Source organism: Lacerta agilis, chromosome 15 (assembly GCF_009819535.1).
Source record: "Lacerta agilis isolate rLacAgi1 chromosome 15, rLacAgi1.pri, whole genome shotgun sequence".
Taxonomy (NCBI): domain Eukaryota; kingdom Metazoa; phylum Chordata; class Lepidosauria; order Squamata; family Lacertidae; genus Lacerta; species Lacerta agilis.
The window spans coordinates 27,588,956-27,609,889 of NC_046326.1; the positions used below are offsets into that span (position 1 = coordinate 27,588,956).

General features: G+C 47.2%; 1 protein-coding gene across 3 annotated transcripts in view; it reads left to right on the plus strand.

Moving 5' to 3' along the window:
• The window catches only part of ETS1 (ETS proto-oncogene 1, transcription factor), a 102,207-nt gene that overhangs the window by 61,847 nt on the left and 19,426 nt on the right, over window positions 1-20,934 (plus strand). For all 3 annotated transcript variants that reach the window (XM_033171642.1, XM_033171643.1, XM_033171644.1), the window contains 2 exons: window positions 18,150-18,269; window positions 19,094-19,294. In XM_033171642.1, coding sequence (XP_033027533.1) covers window positions 18,150-18,269; window positions 19,094-19,294 — 321 coding nt within the window. The remainder of the gene's footprint in view (window positions 1-18,149; window positions 18,270-19,093; window positions 19,295-20,934) is intronic.

Here is a 20,934-nt window from a genome sequence, read left to right on the forward strand (position 1 = left end):
CTCCGCCCCCCACCTTCCCAACAACCAATCAGCTTTCCATGGCCACTGGCCATGCTCAAGTAAGGGGGGGAGGGAGCAGGGATGGGGAGAGAAATTTGGTTCAGTTTCACATTTAAAGGCAGACCTCCCTAATCCACACTTTCTGAAAGAATACGCAGACTGAAGCACAGAATTCTAAACTCTCTTAATTTTGCAATGCAGCTCTTCATCCAATTAACTTGTACAGCAAATATTGGAGATAAAGAGTCCACTTAATCCCCTTAGGAATGATTTTAAAGTGACAGATTGGTGAGATATCTCACCAATTTTTAAAGTCTAAATGTGCTGATTATAAAATTTAAATGTGATTTTAGTATATAGATGCTATTTATGAAACGAATTGGTCTATGACCGTAATAAAGACTATTCATTCATTCATATACTAGGATAAGGTGTGCATAGAAATGTATATATCAGTGAAAGGAACACAGGAAAGGCATTATATTATGGGAAGTTGGTTTGTAATGTATATATTTAGTTAATAAACTTTAGACACTGCTTGATTGTAAATACAAAAACAAAAAAACCCTCAATGTCTCTATTAGGCAAAATTTGCACTCAGATACTGACAAATTTTCACGAGGATTCGTTTCTATTAAAAACAAATCACAAACTGATATGAAAATCTGGAGATGTGTATTTAAGGTTGGGGAAAATGAGAAATTGAGAGAGAGAGTAAAGTTGTCAGATGCGCCCTCTCTTTTCTCAAATTGTCCCTGGTCTGCTTTGTGGGGTTTCCTTACTAGCTTTAAGGCAGGGGGAGCCAACATGTTGTCCCCCAGATGTTGGACTACATCTCCCATCATCCCTCAGACAATTGGCTATGCTGACTGGGGCTTATGGGACTTGTAGTCCAACAACATCACTATGTTGGTTTCTCCCACCTGCCCCGTCCTTAAGGCTTATTTGCATCCCTCAGAAGCCACCCACCCCTCCTTCAGATACACTATTTTGTAACTGGAAGGGTCTGAAGTTAATTTTGACTGGTAGTAAGTTCCCACTGAACTCAAGTGTCTTCAGGGTTCTCACACTTGTTATAGCACTCACCTGATCAAGTGAAAGAACCCTTTTCTTTTTTGGCTTTTGTTTTATTATATAGGTAATTCAAGACCAATGAAACTGTTTTAATGAATATTTGAGTAAACAAGGATTAAGAGAAAGGTTTTGGTTATGTCTAGAATAGCAATTAAGTGGATTTATGGTAATTTTGATGTTGAAGGGAAGAATGGCAAAAATGTTCAGATAGTGTAGGTAGTGAAATGCAGCGATGGAAGTTGATTATTGTAACTTTAACAATAATTTACCTTTTTTGTTATCTCTTTCTTTGGTCTCTTACTTTTTTCTTTTTCTGTAATTTCTTCTTTCTTTCTTTCTTTCTTTTCTTTTATTGTTTGTAATGTAAATTGTTTCTTTTATTGTATGCAATGTGTATTTGTAAAATTTGTAAAATTTTGTAAACTATTTGGAAATAAAATAAAGATTTTATATTAAAAAAAGGAGTCCGTCAAAAACAAAAAACAAAAAAAGAACCCTTTTCACTGATTTAAACATTTATAACACTGCGGCCCTGCCTTCTACACATTTTGTGAAATAGGAACGATCCACCAAAAGTTGGGTGAAAGTGCCTGTGTAGTGTAGAATGTGGATTAAAGGATGGGTGTCTGCTGAGCCTAGTCTACCTCGCAGGGCTGTTGTGTGGATATAATGGGGTGCCACTCCAATTTGTGCCACTCTTGGCTTATCAAAGACTACAACTCCCATCAGCCCCAGTCAGCATTGGCCAGCTCTTGGTGATGATGGGAGTTGTAGTCCAACATCGCCTGGAGGGGACCATGCTGGCTACTCTTCCCATACAGGACCCTGTATCTACAGTTCTTGCCACAATCACCCCATGGGAAATGAGTGACAGGAAGAGATTCTCTTGCCAAGGAACAACCATTGTGCTTTGAAGGGAAATGATGTGGCTGTCAAGGACTTCAGGGGAAAGGGCAAGCGATGTTTCCAGCCATCACTTGCTTCAGCTTTTTGGTTTTGCAACTTTTGTATCTGCGTTGCAGCTATTAAGGAGCTAGCCGTATTTGGCACCCACATACTGCACCTCCTTGGTCATAGCTACTCGGAAACCTGGTGGTCGCTGAGCTTTTGTAACAAAAAACAGGAATCGGGGATTAAATCTGCTGTGTGGATCCTCCATGCCAAGTCCACATTTATCCTAATTTGCTCACACGAGGTATATGTGGTTGTTTGACTATGCCCGGTCTCCATTGAGCATTTGTTCTGATTCGTTTGCAGCAAGGTTATATGACAATCCTGCGTTCATCCTGATTTGCTCAAAATGAGCCAGGGATCAACAGGAAAATCATTTACCCACCCCACACTTTTCAAGGCATTTCCCCATCACTTTCCAAACTGCAAAAAGACATTATTATTTTTTAAAAAAGTATCATTGATGCACCGGGCCTACAGCATGCTTTAAACCACTTTAAATGTGCAGCTCTGAAGTTCTGGAATGTGCTTGCATCCTTCCCACAAAATGGTCACAATCCTGAAGCCATTTTTCTGCTTGGGTAGCCTTTGACATGTGCATATCTAACAAACCTATATGGTTACAAATGTGGGTGAATGAAAAGTTCTGTGAAGTATATTTTCTCTCTGAGCTCCAATTCAGGCCACATACGCATGCCATGCATTTAAAGTAACATGGTACTTCTTTAAATAGTGATGGTTTCCCCCAAAGAATCCCCGGAGCTGTAGTTTGTTAAGGGGGTGGGTGGGTGAGAGTTCTCCTCTGAGATCTACAGTTCCCAGAGTTTTCTCTGAGAGGGAAGAGGGATTGACTGCTAAGCCATTCTGGGAATTGCAGCTCTGAGAAGGGAACGAGAGGGTCTCCTAAGAACTCTTTTGCATTAGCAAAGCGGAAGTATAATAAAGTGTGGTGTGGTAAAGATTATTGCACGGATGGTGTCGTGGAAAATTTATCTCGAATCCCTGCTCATTTTGTGCCTGCCTGTATCTCTCAGGCTTAATGTACCTCACAAAGTTTTTTGGGAGGATAAAGAGGGAGATGCTCTGTCTTAAGCTCTCCCGAGAACCTCAAAGGAAGGCTAGGATCCAACTGTGAGTAAATAAAAACATAGGAGGACAGAGACAACACCTAGGGAGGAATGGGGGGGGGGAGAGGACCCAGGAGTTCCTTGATGTATTTCAGTGAAATCTTCTCCTGTTACATCCCTGGAAGAGTCCCAAGAGATGCAGCCTTTGATGCTTTGATGCCGTTTCTGCTTCTAGTCTGGTGTTCCTTAGTGTGCCCGGAACTGTTGGGGGGGATTTAATTTTGGCACACAGTAATCTTCTTGCTAAAGGGGGGGGGGGGGCGAGGAGAGAAATGTACAGGACAGACTCTGATGCCTTAGGCCACAGCCATGGCGGGCATCGGTGGCTGGCATTGCTGGGTGTCTGGCTGCCTTTGCCTTGGGAGGGGGCCCACTGCAGTGAGGTTGAGATGGGTTAATGCAGGGGGGAATCATAACTCTCCATGAAGCCATCTTGCCCAAGAAACCCACAAAGCCTAGAGCTGACACTGTAGACATTTTTGTGCCTCTTTGACAGGTTCAGAGGTTAAGTGCTTGACAAGGACCCAGGTGGCGCTGTGGGTTAAACCACAGAGCCTAGGGCTTGCTGATCAGAAGGTTGGCGGTTCGAATCCCTGTGACGGGGTGAGCTCCCGTTGTTCGGTCCCAGCTCCTGCCCACCTAGCAGTTTGAAAGCACATCAATTGCAAGTAGATAAATAGGAACCGCTCCAGCGGGAAGGTAAACGGCGTTTCCGTGCGCTGCTCTGGGTCGCCAGAAGCGGCTTGTCATGCTGGCCACATGACCCGGAAGCTGTATGCCGGCTCCCTCGGCCAATAAAGCGAGATGAGCGCCGCAACCCCAGAGTCCGACACGACTGGACCTAATGGTCAGGGGTCCCTTTACCTTTACCTTTACTTGACAAGGTGCCTTTCACCATGTCAGCCTCTTGCTCCACCTGACTCAGTGCTATATCCACCAGCCGTGAGGGATCTTTGTTACCCTGGCGAATCTTGGCCTGCCAGTGGTCCATTTCTCCAAAACCGTGGCAATCAGCCGAGGTCACTCTGATGGGGGGCTGACATCAGCTGGTGGGGGGTGGGGTTCAGTTCTATGTAGGCTGCATGTGTGAACCCAAAGCAGCAGGATCGAAGCGTGTAAAATGAGAAGTTCCTGGGTCAAATCTCACCCCAGCCTTGAATTCACTAGCTAGCCTTGGGCAAGCCACTCTGCCCCAGGCCTCCATCCACTAGCTTAGGAAATGAATGCAGGGTTGCTGTGCAGACAGCCTGAAATGCCTTGAATTCTTCATATGTCATGTATCGATGCTAAGTAATATGATTATGGAAGGAATACATTATTACTTCCAGCCTGTGAATGAAGGAAACTAAAACAACCCCATGCATATGATGGTTTCTCATGATGATTATTTATATTTTGGCAGTGTACACATTCTACATTTAAAGCTCCCCCCCAAAAAAGAAACCTAGGAACTGTAGTTTGTTATGGGTGCTGAGAATTGTTGCTTTGTGAGGGGTAAACTGCAGTTCCTAGGAGTTTTTTGGGGGACGTGCTTTAAATGCACTTTAAATAGGCAGCATTTATCTCACAGTCTTCCTCCGGGGAGCTGTGGGCATTGTATGAGGTTCTCTATCTCCTGTTACCCTCCCAACAACCCTGTGAGGTAGGCTAGCTTAAAAGATTGTGACTTCATAGCTGAAATAGGATTTGAACCCGAGCCATCTCTCCCCACCCTCACACGTTTTACTTGGCTATCATTCCTGGGCCGCGTTGCCTGCAGCTAGGCCTGTCCCTAGCCCTGGTTGAAACAGGCACTCAGTTGCAAAGGGAAGAGGCCAGGCTGCTTTTGCACCGGTGTGGCTGGCTGCATGCCAGCGTGTGTAAATGTGTGCTTGCTAATCTGGCGGGCCTAATGAGAGGCAGCAGCCGGGAGGATCTGGCCCAGTCCTGGCTCTCCCCTCCTCTCTGACTAGGCAGCAGCGGAGGAGGAGGAGGAGGAGGCAGGCAGGAGTCACTCGGCTGGGCTCTCCTCCCTTTCATCTCCTCCTGATCAGGCTCCACTCCCCATGTCAGTTGCCTTACTCATCTGGGCTGGCTCTGGAGTCAGTCCCAGCCAGCCAGCCAGCCAGCCAGCAGGAGCCAGGCTGGAGAGATGGAAAGGGAGGAAGGGAACAGGAGGAGGAGGGAGAGGGGAATCTCATGACATATCTTGGGAAAAGTCTGTGCTTCAAGGAGATGTTTTCTTTGTGGTCATGAAGCCCCCCCCCCCCCATCTCACTTCCACCTCCTCCACTCCTTTGCCTTCGTCAGAGCCATCTTTTACGAGGCAGGCTCTCTCTCTCTCTCTCTCTCTCTCTCTCTCTCTCTCTCTCTCTCTCTCTCTCTCTCTCTTTCCCAACCACAAGGGAACAAAGCCAGCACAGGCTGCTAGGAGGCCTCTTGGACCAGCCGCCTGCAGCTTGGCAGGACCTCCAGAGGGCAGGTCGGATGTCCAAGGGGTGGCCGGTCATCCAAGTGGCAACACAGAGTTGGGCTTTGCGGTCGCTCTCTGCCTCTTGGAAAGGGGATAAGAACCAAAGAGCGCAAGAGGAGCTCTAGTGGATCCGGCCAGTAGCTCTTTTAGTCCAGCGTCCTTGCCTCATGGTGGCCATGCAGATGCCACAAAGAGGATTCAAGCACAGGATCCCTCTCGCCTCCTGTGGTTTCCAGCAACTGGCGTTCAGAAGCATTGCTGCCTCCAGCTGCAGAGGCAGAGCCGAGCCATTGTGGCTGGTAGCCATTGATAGCCTTTAATGTCCACAAATTTGTCTAATCCTATCTTAGAGCCAACTAGAGATGCTGGTTTTCCTGGTGAAAAGAAACCTGCCATTGTTGCCATTGTCCTGTGGTCTGAAATGCATCCTTCAGACTTGGGGTTTTTTTTTTTTTTGGTTTTGCACTCTTTGGACACCTTTTCAAACTGTAGTTTTAGCCTCCACTTCTTTTTTTTTACTCTCCCCCTCTCACTTGTAGGCAGAGACCACTTTGCCCCTCTTTGAACCCTCCCTCTCTCCCCTCACACCCACCAAACAATTTTCTTCCCTTCTTGGTGGACTTGCTAATAATTAAACATAGATAATTGAGGCAGGCAATTGCCTCTTGCATTGCAGAGTCTTGCCTGGGTGACCTGAGGTCTCCAGATAAGCAAATCTGCCTAGTTGTCTACCAGAATATTCCAGAGCGGTGAGTCTAAAATAGGGATTCATATTCCCAGAGCAAACTCCAGTTTTGCAGAGCTCATGTGGTGTCTTGATGGTCAGATTATTGAGCTAAGAATCCACGTCGTCTATCAGTCAAGACCTTCCTCACAGGGATGTTGTGAGGACTAAATTGAAAGCAGCCACATAGCCCCGAGCAGAAAGGCTGGATAAAAATACCACAAATAGATATATAAATATCTCTCTTCTCCACCCTCTGCCAGCCCTCACATGGGGAGTGAGAGGTGGTTATGACTCCCTCAGGAGATGGTGGACTCTCCTTCCTTGGAGGTTTTTAAGCAGAGGTTGGATGGCCATCTGTCATGGATGCTTTAGTTGAGATTCATGCAATGAAGGGGGCTGGACTAGATGACCCTTGGTTTTCCTTCCAGCTATGATTCTATGGCCACAGTACTTGCTGACAGCTCACTTTGGGATACAGAGCCCAGGCCTGAAAACCTCCCCAAAGAGCCCCCCTACCACTAGTTGCTGACCAGAATCTAAAGTAGAGATATTATGGACTATAACTCCCATCATTCATGGCCATTGGTCCGGTAGACTGGCGTGGGTGGGAGTCTGAGTCCAGTGACATCTGCAGGGTCACAGGTTCCCCATCTGAACCGACCTTCGTGGCGGGCATCACCCACTTGCTTATGGGTCTTAGTCACAGGCCTCTGGTTTCTAGCCAGGGAACAGCCGGCGGTTGTGCCAACTGGAATCTTTTCATAGGAGGGGAAAGCCCGCCTGAAATTTGGAGGAGGGAAAAGGGAGGGAAGATGCCAGAGAGTGACTGGGATCAGTGTCATCTTTGTCCTTTGCCATGCGGTTTCCATGTGTCTTGCGTTACACGGTGATTTGCATACATGAGGGGGCAAGAACTTGATGGAGAGAACTTGACTTGTAGTCAAGCCAGTAGTGGGAATTTCCAACCTAGGATGGATCTATGAATGAATGGCTTGGTAAATGCTTATTGTTCTATGCATGCATGTAGGTGTGTAGCAGAGGCCCAGGAATAACATAATAAGAGTCCTGCTCAATCAGGACAGTGGCCCACCTAGTCCAGCATCCTGCTCTCACAGTGACCAACCAGATGCTCATTATGGGGAATCCTCTAGCAGGACCCAAGCACAAGAACCCTTTCCCCTCCTGGTATTCAGAGTCGTAGCACCCTCAATATAGGCCATCATGACTACTAGCCATTAATACCCTTGTCCTCCATGAATTTATCAAGCAATCTGGTTTGCTTTTTTGTGGAGGGGGGTACCTTAGGTTCCCATTGCTTGTTGCCAATCTCATGGAAGCCTTGACCACTTTTGGGCATGCTTGTGGACTCCGTTTTTACGTTTGTCAGTGGCTGAGTGGGTGTTACTACTTTGTGGCTCTCTCTGCCAGTAACATCTGGTCCCATTAAGGATGGCAGAGTCGCTTCCTATTTTATTGGTTGCTTGGTGAGCAACATCCAGGAAATGAGGAGCCCCTGGAAACAAGTGGCTTGGCGCTCGTTGGTTTTTGCGGGCGTGGTGAAATCTGGCAACCACATTGTGTGATGGCAACGTTTATATGGGGAGCTGGTTGTGTCTCGTGACTGCTGGTGCATCGGATTCGTCCGTATTGTTGCATCAAGGCCACAGCACCGTGCTGTGCTGTTTGGGAGTCCTTCCACCTCTGCAGTTTGAACAGTGGTGCTTTTAAGGCTTGTGGTTTTGCCACCCATTGACATCCATAAATGCTGGCACTGTGGCAGAAATGGAGATGGCTTGCAATTGCAGACATCTCAGGTGACTGGAACCAGGAGATGCACACCCATAGTCAGGGAGACTGCAGTGGTGGAAGGTGCCAAGTCTAAAGAAAACAGCTGGAAAGTCGCTGCTGCATAGGGGGACCGGGTGGCAGTGGCAAGAGAGTTGGGTGCAAATGCCCCAGCAGAGCCAATCTGATGTTCCTGCTGGCGCCTGTGCACCGCACCATCCTCCTTGTCCAGCCAGCCATATGGATGAAGCCTCTGTTTGTGAAACGCCAGATCTGTGCACAGGGGCAGAGGAAGGGGGATGTGGTGGGTGCAGGCCACCCCAGGTGTCACAACTGACAAAGGGGGGGGTGACAAAATGCTGGGCAGCACTCACTGCGGGACTTGCAGCGCGCCCGAGCCACACATCTCTCCTATGGGCAGCTTGCCCTGCCCCTGGGCGCGCCGCCCCAGGCGCTCAAGCGGCTTCCTCCACCGCTGTCAATGCAACTTGTGAACCAGCCCATTATCTCTACCACTAGCATCTTATAGGAGAGATCAGTATTGTTGTTACTATTGTGAGAAATGTGAATGAGAAGGCATTTAAGTGTGTATGATTATGCCAATTGAGGAAATATGGGAAGTTTGGGCAGCAACCCAGAATGTGAGTGTATCTCAATGCAGAGCTTGCATGGCCTGTTGGGCACTCATGTCTGCAACCCGTTGGCCAGCTCTGCCTTGGGTTTTGGTCTTGCACAAGTTGACTCCTTGCTTTTCCCTCAACCACAAGTGCCTAGAAGCCAGAGAAGCTGGTGTTCTGGCACCCCAAAGCATCTCTTTCTGGAGAGGTCTCTGGCCGCTGTGGGAGATGTTTGAGAGCTCCAAGCTGCCAGCAGCCTTCCCGTGAGTCCGTCCAACTGGAACAAGGCTCCATTCCTGTAGTGGTTTCTCTCTAGTTCCTGGTGAAACAAATCCAGCCTTTTTCATATATATTTTTAAAGGCATCCTAGCAATTAAATCGCTTCTGGGCTTTGGCTGTGGGTAAATGGCCATGGAATGAATGAGCGATTCTCCCACCTCCAAGGATTGTGTGGGTCGCCCTGCCACCCACTTGCCTTCTTTTCCAACCCAGCCTCTCTCATTCATTCCCAGCCTTGGGGTCTATTACAAGTTGAGCTGACCCTTTCCCCCCTTGTCCTCTTCACTTGATCCTTTGGGGAAGGATTAGAGCTATTTAGCAAAGTGGTTAGTGGGATTAGAGGCGATTATCTCAGGGGAGGCTGGCTGCTTTAAAAAAGGGGGAGTAGAGGGCCTGGCATTGGTATGGAGGGGAATTCCTTGATGTAGAAGTGCAAGGGTTTCTAAGAAAACATGCCCAAATTCTGAGAAGGCTTGAAATTTAGCACTCTCTTCTCTCTCTCTCTCTCTCTCTCTCTCTCTCTCTCTCTCTCTCTCTCTCTCTCTCTCTGCAATATTCATCCACACTTGACAGGTGTCTTCTCTCCCCTTGCACCAACCAACAGTCTTATTGCAGAAGAAAATGTGGGGATGTTGCTTCCATTAAGCAGAACAGGGGTAGTTACAGAGTGTGTCTGGTTCAGAGTGCTACAAAATGCTGACAATTTGGCCTGTTTCTTAATTGATCATTATTGGGGAGGGGGGTTGCCTGGGATGTGTGTTTGCCCACATGCGTCTTGGCAAGCCTGAAGGGAGCATGAATGGCTCTAGGAAGCAGCAGAAACTTCCTGTGCACCCAGATTTGCACTTCTCACTGCAACAGGTTATTGGGGTGCAAAGAAGCAAAACTCAAAGGGGGGGCAGGACTCACACATTTACCGGTAGCTATCAGAATGGGGAGCTGTGGAGGGGTTTCCCAGGGTCAGGTCTAGTAAGACTTTGGCTTCCTGCACGTGGAAAATTAGTGTGGCAATGGGAAGTCTGGACCTAGAACAGCTCAGTCAGCAGAGAATGAGATAATTAATCTCAGAGTTGTGGATTTGAGCCTCACGTTGGGCAAAAGATACCTGCATTGCAGGGGGTTGGACTAGATGACCTTCGTGCTGCTTTCCAACTCTTCAATTCTATGATAATATGACTTCGTTTCTGTTGGGAGGCTTTTGTTTTTGGTGTGCTTTTTAAATCATGTGATCTCCCCCCAGAAACAAAAAAAAAATCTGCAGCGTATAATGGTAGTTATTTGACATTTGATCACCTCTTTGTGGGAAATGGTATCTGGAAAATACAATGGCCCAAAATTATGTAAATTGTGCATGTGAAATATAATTTATTGGTCTCGTTCTATTGGTGGGATTTCTGTGTGGAGACTCTTACTGTATACATTTTTTTTAACTCTGGAAATGCAATGGAATATTTCCATAGCATGTGGTCTTTTGTGTTCGTCTCCCCCATGGAGGTCAGGCCACAAGAGATGGATTTGCTCAAAGGCTTGGCCAAGGTCTTTGGGTCCTGAGCTTATCAATCCTTGTAGATGGATTGCTGAACAAAGTAGATTTTGAAGGAGAAAATACCTATGGAAGTCTCTAGTTTCCCTCTCCTCCCCCCCCCTCTCTCTGTGTGTGTGTGTAAATACATACATTGTGTGTGTTAACGACAAACTCCCAAAACTGGCATCTCCTGTTAACTTATAACCAAAATAGCACAATACTTCACCATAGGCTTTGAGGGGACATGACCATGCTGTTTGCAGAGGGGTGTGTGTGTGTGTGTGTGTGTGTGTGTGTGATTGTATGTCAATATGCACTGAGAGGTAGTGGCACAAAACTCAGGGTTTGTGGCACAAAAACCAGCACTTAAACCTTTACACCAATTTCAAGGGGATACCAGGTTAGAAGGTTTGTAGTTATGCAAGTTACGCATAATGTGGATAAAGGTGAGAGGCGCCACCCCGTTTCTTTATGGTGCCCTCCAGGTGTTCTTGGGTTGCAACTCTCATCGGACCCAGGCAGCTTTGCCCAATGGTCACGGGAGGGGAGAGCCATATGCTGCTGTCACATAGCACTTCCTTCTGTTTCCCCTGATGATTCCCAAACTGTTAACCTCCTCATTATATTCTAGCTTTCACATGATGTAAAAACCACTTTCTGAAATAAGCAGAACGTAGCACACATTTAGCACTCACTTCGTTGTTATTCACTTCCATTAAAAATCTAATTCAGATTTAGAAATTATTACTTTACTTTAAATAGATTAAAAAAAAAAAGAAATGAAGAGGTGGGGAATCAACAGCTTCCTAGTAGTCAGCAGAACCTTCTGGAGCTACGTAAACAACACATGGTTGTTTATATATATTTGGTGTTTATGAATCTCTAAGTTGAATAAGGGCAGTTATTTTTAAATCCTGGTTGTTTTACGTACCTTCCATAAATACTGAAATACCTTCTATAGACAGGATGAGTTATCTCTCTGTGTGTTGGTGGTAAGGGATGGAAATTATATGTGCAATTGGGGGGGGGGAGTGGGTTGCCCCCATGTGCTTGTGTTTGAGTTGTCACTCTTTGCAACTCTTGAGTAATCCTGGAGGGAAAGTCCCCCTTTGGCAGTGCAGTCCTAAGTCCCAGATGGGTGTGCATGGGATTGCAGTCTAAGCCGTGGTGAATGTGAGGAGGACCGGCTAGTGTTATTTTTCTAGAAAAAGAGGTGCTGGAACTCACCATGAATGCCTCCCTCCTTGTCTTAGAATGGCAATGGCGCTCACCTGAGAGGTGCCGGAACTGAATTCTAGCGAGTTCCGGGTGAAAAAAGTCCTGGGGCCAGGCACTGAAAAGAGGGAAGGAGTACCTTAGTGGACATCTTTCTAGTGGACATCTTTAAATAATTCCTTTAAGCATAAGCATCTTGCTGTTGTTGCTTATTGGGAGTGGCAAAAGAGCAGGGAGTCCAGTGCGGTGCAAACACATCAACAGAGCCTGCCTGGCATACCTGCTGGGGCATTTGCTCGCCCTCTCAGGGGAAGCAGCAGCTGACCACCTGTCAGGAAGTGAGAGAAGGGTCCCCATCGCACCTTACCAGCTGCTTCTACCTCTAAGAATCTTACCTAGTTCCCAGTCGCAGGTTGCACCAGGGCAGCGCTTCTTTTGATTTATGGTGGGGCAGGAACTCCTCGCACATGCTGTTTCTTCCCAGCATTTAAACAATGCCATTGACACCATGATTCACCTATTCCGGGGGGGGGGGCGAATACAGCCTATCCTTATTAAATCTCCAGCTGGCAGCTAGTAGGATGGAAGCAGAGCAGTGAAACAGATCATAGAATCATAGAGTTGGAAGAGACCACAAGGGCCATCCAGTCCAACCCCCTGCCAAGCAGGAAACATCATCAAAGCATTCCTGACAGATGGCTGTCAAGCCTCTGCTTAAAGACCTCCAAAGAAGGAGACTCCACCACACTCCTTGGTAGCAAATGCCACTGCTGAACAGCTCTCACTGTCAGGAAGTTCTTCCTAATGTTTAGGTGGAATCTTTTTTCTTGTAGTTTGAAACCATTGCCCCGTGTCCGCTTCTCTGGAGCAGCAGAAAACAACCTTTCACCCTCCTCTATATGACATCCTTTTATATATTTGAACATGGCTATCATATCACCCCTTAACCTTCTCTTCTCCAGGCTAAACATACCCAGCTCCCTAAGCCATTCCTCATAAGATGGATCCAGCAAGGCAATATTTGTTGACCTGCACCCTTGCATGGTGATCTTCTCAAAGCCAAGCTGGGCTTTCTGCTTCTTGTTCTTCTCTGCTGCCCAGTGTTGGCTGGGTCCCGTTGGGAACTGGGAGGCTAACAGTAGGTGGCACCAGAGCCAATGACGGGCAGAGCCTACTCATTCCAGTTTGGTCCTCCTCCCTGCTGAGGTCTACAAAGGGCAACTTTGAGACTCAGGAGGAGGAAGCTGTTAGGCAGCACTGCCTCCCTGATCTCCCTGACGGGGTGGTTGGGGGCAGATTGCGGTTGGTGGAGCAGTGTGCCTTTCACTCTTAAGGGGCCAGCCTCTACTGCTGCCTCTTCCTTCAGTTTCGGGGTCTGCAGAACAGCTGGAGTCGCTCTTTGCCCTCGTGACAATGATGCATCGGGTATCTTTCCCTGACTAGTTTCAGTAAGAAGACGAGGATGGGGAGTGGTGGGGAAGAAAGATGTTTTGCTCCTGCAGAAGACAGCAGTGAGCTTGGTCCCTGACCTCTGGCTCCATCCATCAGATCCTGAGACAGGAGGGGCAGCAGAAGGGCTGACCAGGTCAGGCTACTCCTGCTGTGACCAACCGGACATTGATTTCAGCTTGGCTACTGTGTGAGTTAGAGGGAGAACCACACAGATTGGGACAATCATAGTAGAACAATAGGAGTGGGTGACACCCTTTATCTTATAGACCCCAGGGAGGAACATGGGTGCTCTTTCTTGCCATTCCAGTTTCTCTCTCTCTCTCTGCGTGGCCTGGGTTTTAAATATAATTAGATTTGCGGCAACAACAAAAAAAGACCTACCCTGGTTTGGATCCCAACAGAGCCAATATCATTTTAAGGTCCAATTCCTGGATGGTGGCAAAGTTCTTTCTTTTCTTTGCTGCTTCACACGTGCAAACCCAACGAGGAGTTATTTTTACTAGCTGCAAATGGGATGGCAATGTACGTTGCCCCCCCCCCCAAATTACATTTTGGAATTCTTGTCCATAAGGAAATTGGGGAGGAGATGCATTTCCATTGATAACTTCTCCTCCCCTCACGCTTATTGAAAGGTGCGTTTTGGGACCATTTCACACACGATAATGTTAGGTGTGCAGCTAAGGCTATTAAACACACACTTAAGACACAGCATGTGGATGTGACAAACATGGTTGTGGATGCAGGAACGCCATGAACTGTCTTACGCTGAGAATGACCATTGGTCCATCTAACTCAGCACTGCCTGCACTGACGGGCAGCAGCTGTCCAAGTGCAGGTGTCTCTCCCCGCCTTACCGGGAGATGCTGCTGGGGACTCATCCTGCAATCTTCTGCAGGCAAAGCTGATGCTCCACCACCAAGTCCAGCACAAACACATCCTACAGGTATCCCTTGAGTGCCACAGGGAGTGGCTGTGAAGTCCACCTGCCCGGTGGGATGACACAGAATGGCCTACCACATCACATGTGCAGCGGCCCTCCTGGGTAGCAAACCTGGCCCCTTGATTTCACAAGGGGTGCTTGACCTTTGCTTGCACTCTCAAGGCTGGTATCTAAACTTCTTCAGCTTGTCCTGGAGCTTTGCTTTATCTCAAGTTAGTTACCGTCTGTTATCTGCTGCAAGGGTAATGTTGCAACAGCAACTCTGCATTTTGCTGATGGTTGTGGGTGAAAATGCCATTGTGAAATCTGAACGCTTTGCGGGGCGGAGTCGGGTTTCGGTATCTGCTCCTCCAGATCTAGCATTGTGCTCTTGTAAAACTCAAGATTATCCACGTATAACTGGAACTTGGATACAACCAGGAGGAGCTGGATACTGTTGGCTCTCCTTGTGCCCCTGTGATATTAGCAGAGATGTTTTAACAGGCCTTCCGTCCTGTTCAGTTTCCTCAAATGCCTGACTGAAGCAACAGTATTGCTCCCCACACTTCTTAAAGGCTGCAGACCCAAACAGACCTACTTGGAAGTACATGTCTTTGAAATCAGTAAGGTTTACTTTTGAGCATTCATAGGTTTTGGGTGTAAGGCAATGCACACTGCTACATGTTGGGGCTGAAAAATGTCATCCTGTGCATATTTACTTGAAAGTAACTCCCATGAAACAAACGTAGGGTTGAGTTACCTAGTTTTCTCTCCAGCTCAATAAGGCTGGCATTGAAATTGGCTGTTCAGTGAGCTGGTGCATACTGTGTTATGCCTCTGAAGGCTCTGATCCCTTGTGACCACACTTACTCTCTAGAGAGCCTCGCTAAACTTTATTTATTCATTTAAATTTCTATACCGCCCTTAATCTGAAGATCCCAGGATGGTTCACAGCATAAAGCTTAGCGGAGCTTCCTTTTGAGTAAGCATGCAAGGCCTCTGCCTGCACACCTATTTGAAATAATTTCTGGTCCATCTGCTTTTCTCTCTGCTTGAAGAGGGACAGTCTCCTCCTCCCCCTTCCCCCTGCCTTCCCCTTGCCCCAGGTTGCCTCTGAATCATTCTCCCATAGCCAGGAGAGCAACACAGCTGCCCTCCAAACCAGGCTGCAAAGGTGATGGAGCAGTTTCTGGGTGGTCTCTTGTAACCTCCGAGCTCTCTCAAACCCATCATTAAAAACAAGCGGCTCGAGGGTCAGGGAAAAGTGTCCTGGACACTTTCTCTCGGTGTTATCTCAGAGCGGAAGACGGATGGCAGAGAGCGCTGGGGTGTGTGTTTATTTCTCCAGAGCCTTGGCTAATAAAACCTTCTAAATATCCAAAGGACATTATTTAAACAATGCGTGGAATCTGTTACTTATTATCCAATGGCCTGATTATCTTTTCCCACACCAAACTCTTTAACTGGTGAATGTCTGCCGACCGGTTGCATGTGAAAATGTTAGCTCTTCTGACCATTGCAGCAAAACCTTTTGTTGATGTCTTCGGTTTCGCTGAGAGTGGCCAACCTTGACTGTTCTGAACATCGGTGAGAGAGGAGGAACAGAAAAAAGAAACTACAAGATCCTCCCTCATCACCATATCTTAACTTTCATCATCTACAGAGGGGATGTTGTTCTCTGCCAGCTCTCACCTGGGCTCACCCTTCTCTTCTCACAGCCTCTCAATCTGTGACATCTCCCCTTGCCCACCTCTCACATGGGGTCCAAACTGTCCTTCCCCTTCATCTGTAGACAGTTCTTACCAAAGTACAATGAGAGATTAATAATATACCTGGAAATCATGGAGGAAAGAGGGCCTTCATGGTAGTGGCACCCGCCCTGTGGGACGCCCTACCGTCAGATGCCAAGGAAATAAACAACTATCTGACTTTAAAAGACATCGGAAGGCAGTCCTCTTTAGGGAAGCTTTTAAAGTTTGATGTTTTATTGTATTTTTAATATTTTGTTGGAAGCCACCCAGAGTGGCTAGGGAAACCCAGCCAGATGGGCGGAGTATAAATATGTTGTTGTTGTTGTTGTTGTTGTTGTTGTTGATATGCCCTTGGACACTTTCCGTCAATCCCTTTGGAGGCCATTCTAGTGGTCCCATTGCAGCCTGGTGTAGATGGTTTCTCTACTGCATCAGCAAGGGAGTTCTTTTTTGGGGAGGGGGTCTGAAAAAAAGGAGAAAGAAATCACTATGCCTGGTGTGGGTTCGTGGCAAGTAAAGTGTGATGTTTCCATCAAGAGAAAAACTGACCCATTTGCCCATCAACCTCTGTAAGATACAAAGTGATGGTGCTGGGCTTGCCCATTCTTGAAACATGAAGTTTGGGTACCTGGGCAGGACTCTCTGGGTGAAAGATGGATTCCAGAGTACTTGTCACTGGGGAGGAGGGTAAGAGTACAGGGATTTTAGCAGGCGGAGCTTATCATAAAAACACCTGGGGAAAAACAGCTGAGCTGAGCACCCACCCACTTGCTTTTCGGCTGCTGAACCCCAGCCTAGGTAAGGAGTATAACGGAAAAGTTTGTTTTGCTGGGCAGGTTGGGTCACCGAGTTTTTTCTTTTCCTTTTTCCCTGCCAGCGAATGGTTAATGAACGGCAGCCTCTGATTGGCCAGGGTTCCAGGAGAGCAAATTGAATAGGAGATAGGTTGGAATACAGGTGAGGAGACAGGCTGGGAGATAGGGAGTGAGAGGAGAGAGAGTTAGTTCTGGGTAGAAACATCCACTCTGAGGAATATATCAAAAGCTACAGGAAAGAGTCTCAGGACAGTGTGTGGTGTCCTGTAAGAGTAATAAGCCAGGAATTAACTGGGAGGCTGAGGCTGAGCCAGGAGAAGTAGAAGCTGGAAAGATACAGTCTACTTAGGTCTCATTCCAGTCAGGAGGGGAGATTCTTCTACAAAAAGAGAAGACTCCCAAACCAGTTAAGAGGGGTGTGGTGATCCCTCTGTTACTTGGAGTATCTCAAGAGTAGGGTTGTCTAAGGGGTGTGTAACTGACAGGAAGTACCACCTTGTTTAAGAACCAAAGTATTAAGCGGCAACAGCTGTGCAACAACTGAGAAAGAACTGAAGGGAAATAACTGGAAATAAGCTGAGCATTTACCCTTTAATCTAAAAACCTGTGACATCTACCTGAAGCGAAGTAACTGAACATAAGCAACTGAAGTTTAAAGGAAGCTGTGCTTGATTAGAAGTCCATAACATTAGTTAGATTTAGTATAAATATTATTAGGGGAACGGCTACCTGAAATAATATTGTAACCTGAAGTATATTTTGTTTTACCCACTTTGTGTCATAAACTTCCTTTGTTTAATAAAACATTTCTTGTTTGTTTGATCAAATCCTGCCTGAGACTCCAAATCATTAATTTTTTCCTCACACAAGTCTCCCACAAGATAATCTGGGGTAATTTATAGAAATTTGTGTAATTGGTGTACTGTGAGGTGGGTGCACTATATTTAAGTGAGGGCCGGCCCAACAGCGACGAAGGAAAAAGTGCCGTTGTGCCGTCCCAAGGAGCTTGCCTGCAATCACAGCAACCTCAGGATTGATTTCCTAAGCAGTCACACAAAATCACAGATGGATTTGCTAGACTGCATTGGTGGAGTAGGAAATGTCCTGCAAAAAAAAAAAAAAAAATCAGCCCATTGAATCCCACCTTTCTTTCCAGAACCAAAGAACAGCACAACAATAGTGGAGTTTGGGAAATTCTTATTCAACCTCCTCCTGTTATCTCTTTACTAGAAGGCAACTTTTGCCTCCTCTTTTAAGATGTGTTGACTCATTGAAATGTGTAGCAAATATAAAACTGCCCATTGATGAACATTCAGGCTGAGAGAAAAAGGTCACGCCGAAGCAGGTGACTTGCAATGACCACCCGGGACTCAGCACCTGGGCCGCAATTGCTGCCTCTCCCATCGTCCTGAGTTTTGCAGCTGAACCATCCTCGTTTCCCTCCTCTCTTTCTCTTCTAGATATGGAATGTGCCGACGTGCCTTTGTTAACTCCAAGCAGCAAGGAAATGATGTCGCAGGCGCTGAAGGCCACCTTCAGTGGTTTCACGAAAGAGCAGCAGCGGCTGGGAATCCCCAAAGGTACAATGAGCTCGCCACGAATCCAGCTCTGAACGAACATCGGCTGTTTGGCTGAATGAGTTCTCGCATCCGCTTCTCGGTCATTTGGTTGGGCGGATCAGGGTCAAAACCTCTTTGAAGCAGCGACTTCCCCTAAAGCGTTTGTAACGTGGCCACTGAACATCTCCACCATCCCTGGGGAGCAAAAAGGTGTAAATGTCACATGCATGCAGGACTGGCCCTTGATCAAGGAAATCTTAGAAAATTAACAGTACGAGCTTTAGTCCATTAATGGGAGGCGTAAGGTGGTCCATCCATCGGTCCATTCAAGTTGCACATGAGGAAAATAACAGTTTCCCCAGTGTGGTGATCATTTGCCTAAGATTCCTTTGAGCTCCCCTGCAGCTCAGAATAAATGGTGGTGGCTGCTCTATGGGTTCATAGACCACTTTTCGGGAAATGTGCCTGAACAAAGTGAAATCACTCTAAACAGTTAAAGTCCACGTGAAAAAATCCACAGCACCCAGTAGAAGTAGAAATACAGGCAGCAAAAGAGAGAAAATTCAGCTAAAGGGGAGAAAGATAAAAGGCTCCAAAGTTTAATATGGTCCCTTCATGGCCTTCAATCTCGCCTTTCCCAGTGTGATGATGTTTCTACCATATATTAGATTAGGTGTGAGGACCCTGAGCTGCAACTCCCATCATCATCCCATGCTTGCTGGGGCTGATGGGAGTTGTGGTTCAGGTAACATCTGGAAGGCCAAAGGTTCCCCACACCTGCCTTATGAGATGTTGCACAGAGTGGCTGCCTTTCAATTCCTCTCTCCTGTGGCTTCTTTGCACAGACCCTCAGCAATGGACGGAAACCCATGTTCGGGACTGGGTGATGTGGGCGGTGAATGAGTTCAGCCTGAAGGGCGTGGACTTCCAGAAGTTTTGTATGAATGGAGCTGCCCTCTGTGCTCTGGGCAAGGACTGCTTCCTGGAGCTGGCACCGGATTTTGTAGGAGACATCCTCTGGGAACATCTGGAGATCCTGCAGAAAGGTAACATTACGATAGGCTTCGGCAAGAACGTGGCCTTTACGGTTGTGGCTCACCACTGCGGGGAATGCTCTTCCCATGTGCCACCATTAACCCCCTTTTGGTGCCAGGTAAAAACCTCCCTCCTCTCCCAGGCATCTGACAGATTGTGATCAGCGCCCTGCTACTTATTGCTAACACTTTTCTGCTGTTGACTTGTATTGTTTTCATTTTTATGCCATGTATTAGGCTCTTAACTTTTTTGGAAGTTGGCTAGAGACTTTTTTTTTTGTCGTGAGCAACTAATAAATCAAATGAGCAATAACAATTGCAAACAAGCTCAGGAACAAGTTGCCACCTCGTGAGATCCCCTAGATTCCCAAACTCTGTCCTCTGCGCTCCATCACTTTTGCCTGGCCGTGTCCCCGTCTGCTCTCAGCTCCAGGCTTTCAGACCTCCCCCAGATCTCCCTGGAGGTCTTCTTAGCTTCGCCACTGTTCACGTGCCTTCCCCGCTGCCTTGCTGAGTGACGCTGCACACAGTCTCTTCTGCAGCTTTTCAATCAATGGGCTGAGAGGATCTCTTAAGAAGAGTAGAAGCTGAATGAGAGCAAAGCTGCAGCCCTAGAAGAGTTTTACAACTTGATGGCTTGTCTGTTTCCCTGTGGGATGGGGATGGCCCTACTATTAGGCAGAAGGAGGCAAGTGCCTCAGGCGGCAAATACTGAGGGACAGCAGTGGTTGCTCCTTGACGGAAGCATTCATTGGAGCTTGCCACACAGCGCTGACTGGGGGCCCCAAATTAGTCTGCTGCTTCCGATGTATGGAGGACCTGTCCCACCCCCACCCACCCCCCAGTGCTGAATGCACATTCAACCACCCAGCCAGCCAGCTTCTAGATGAATAGTGGGAGGGGGCTGCCTTTATGTCCTCCACCTCAGGCAGCAAAATATCAAAGGCCAGCCCTGCTGTGAGATCCCCCACATACAGCCAGACTCTTGTCATTTACCTCTTTGCCAAAAGCAGGAAAGTTTCATGTTAAATACAGCCCAAGGGAGCCCGTGTGTTTCATACGAAGTCCTGAAGTTTATTGCTGCCAACCTGTGAATGTTTTGGTGTGTGGGGCTGTAGGGGTCATTCCTCATTTACCCAAAGGGATGGGAGGACCTTCAGCTAGTCCTCGGTTGTGCTGGACCAGCTTTGAGAAACAGACCCGCATTCATGCCTGAACAATGCAAACAGGCGAGACGAAACCAATTGTAAACAGAGTGTTGCCCACTGAGATGTTTGCAGATCATTTGGGGACCTTCTGCGATAGGTGGAGACAGGTGCTCATTGTGCTGTTTTGGGTGTCAGGAGAGGGAGGGGGCGTTTTTTCCCCTTCCACAAAAGCCACCGAGGAACATGGATTCTGGTACACCCACACGTGCACACCCCAGACACACATACCTGTGGCTTTCTGAAGGTAAACATGCTCAGTTGTAGGATCTCATGGGGCGGCAGCTGACATTCCCAATTATTTCCATATTTTGCCTCATTGGTTCTGGTAAATGGTTTTGAACAAGAAGAAGTTAAAACCAGGGCACTGAGAATAGGATTTGCATGAGCACCACTGTTTAACTATGCTCTGTGTTATTAAGTGCCATTAAGTCCAGAGTCTACGTG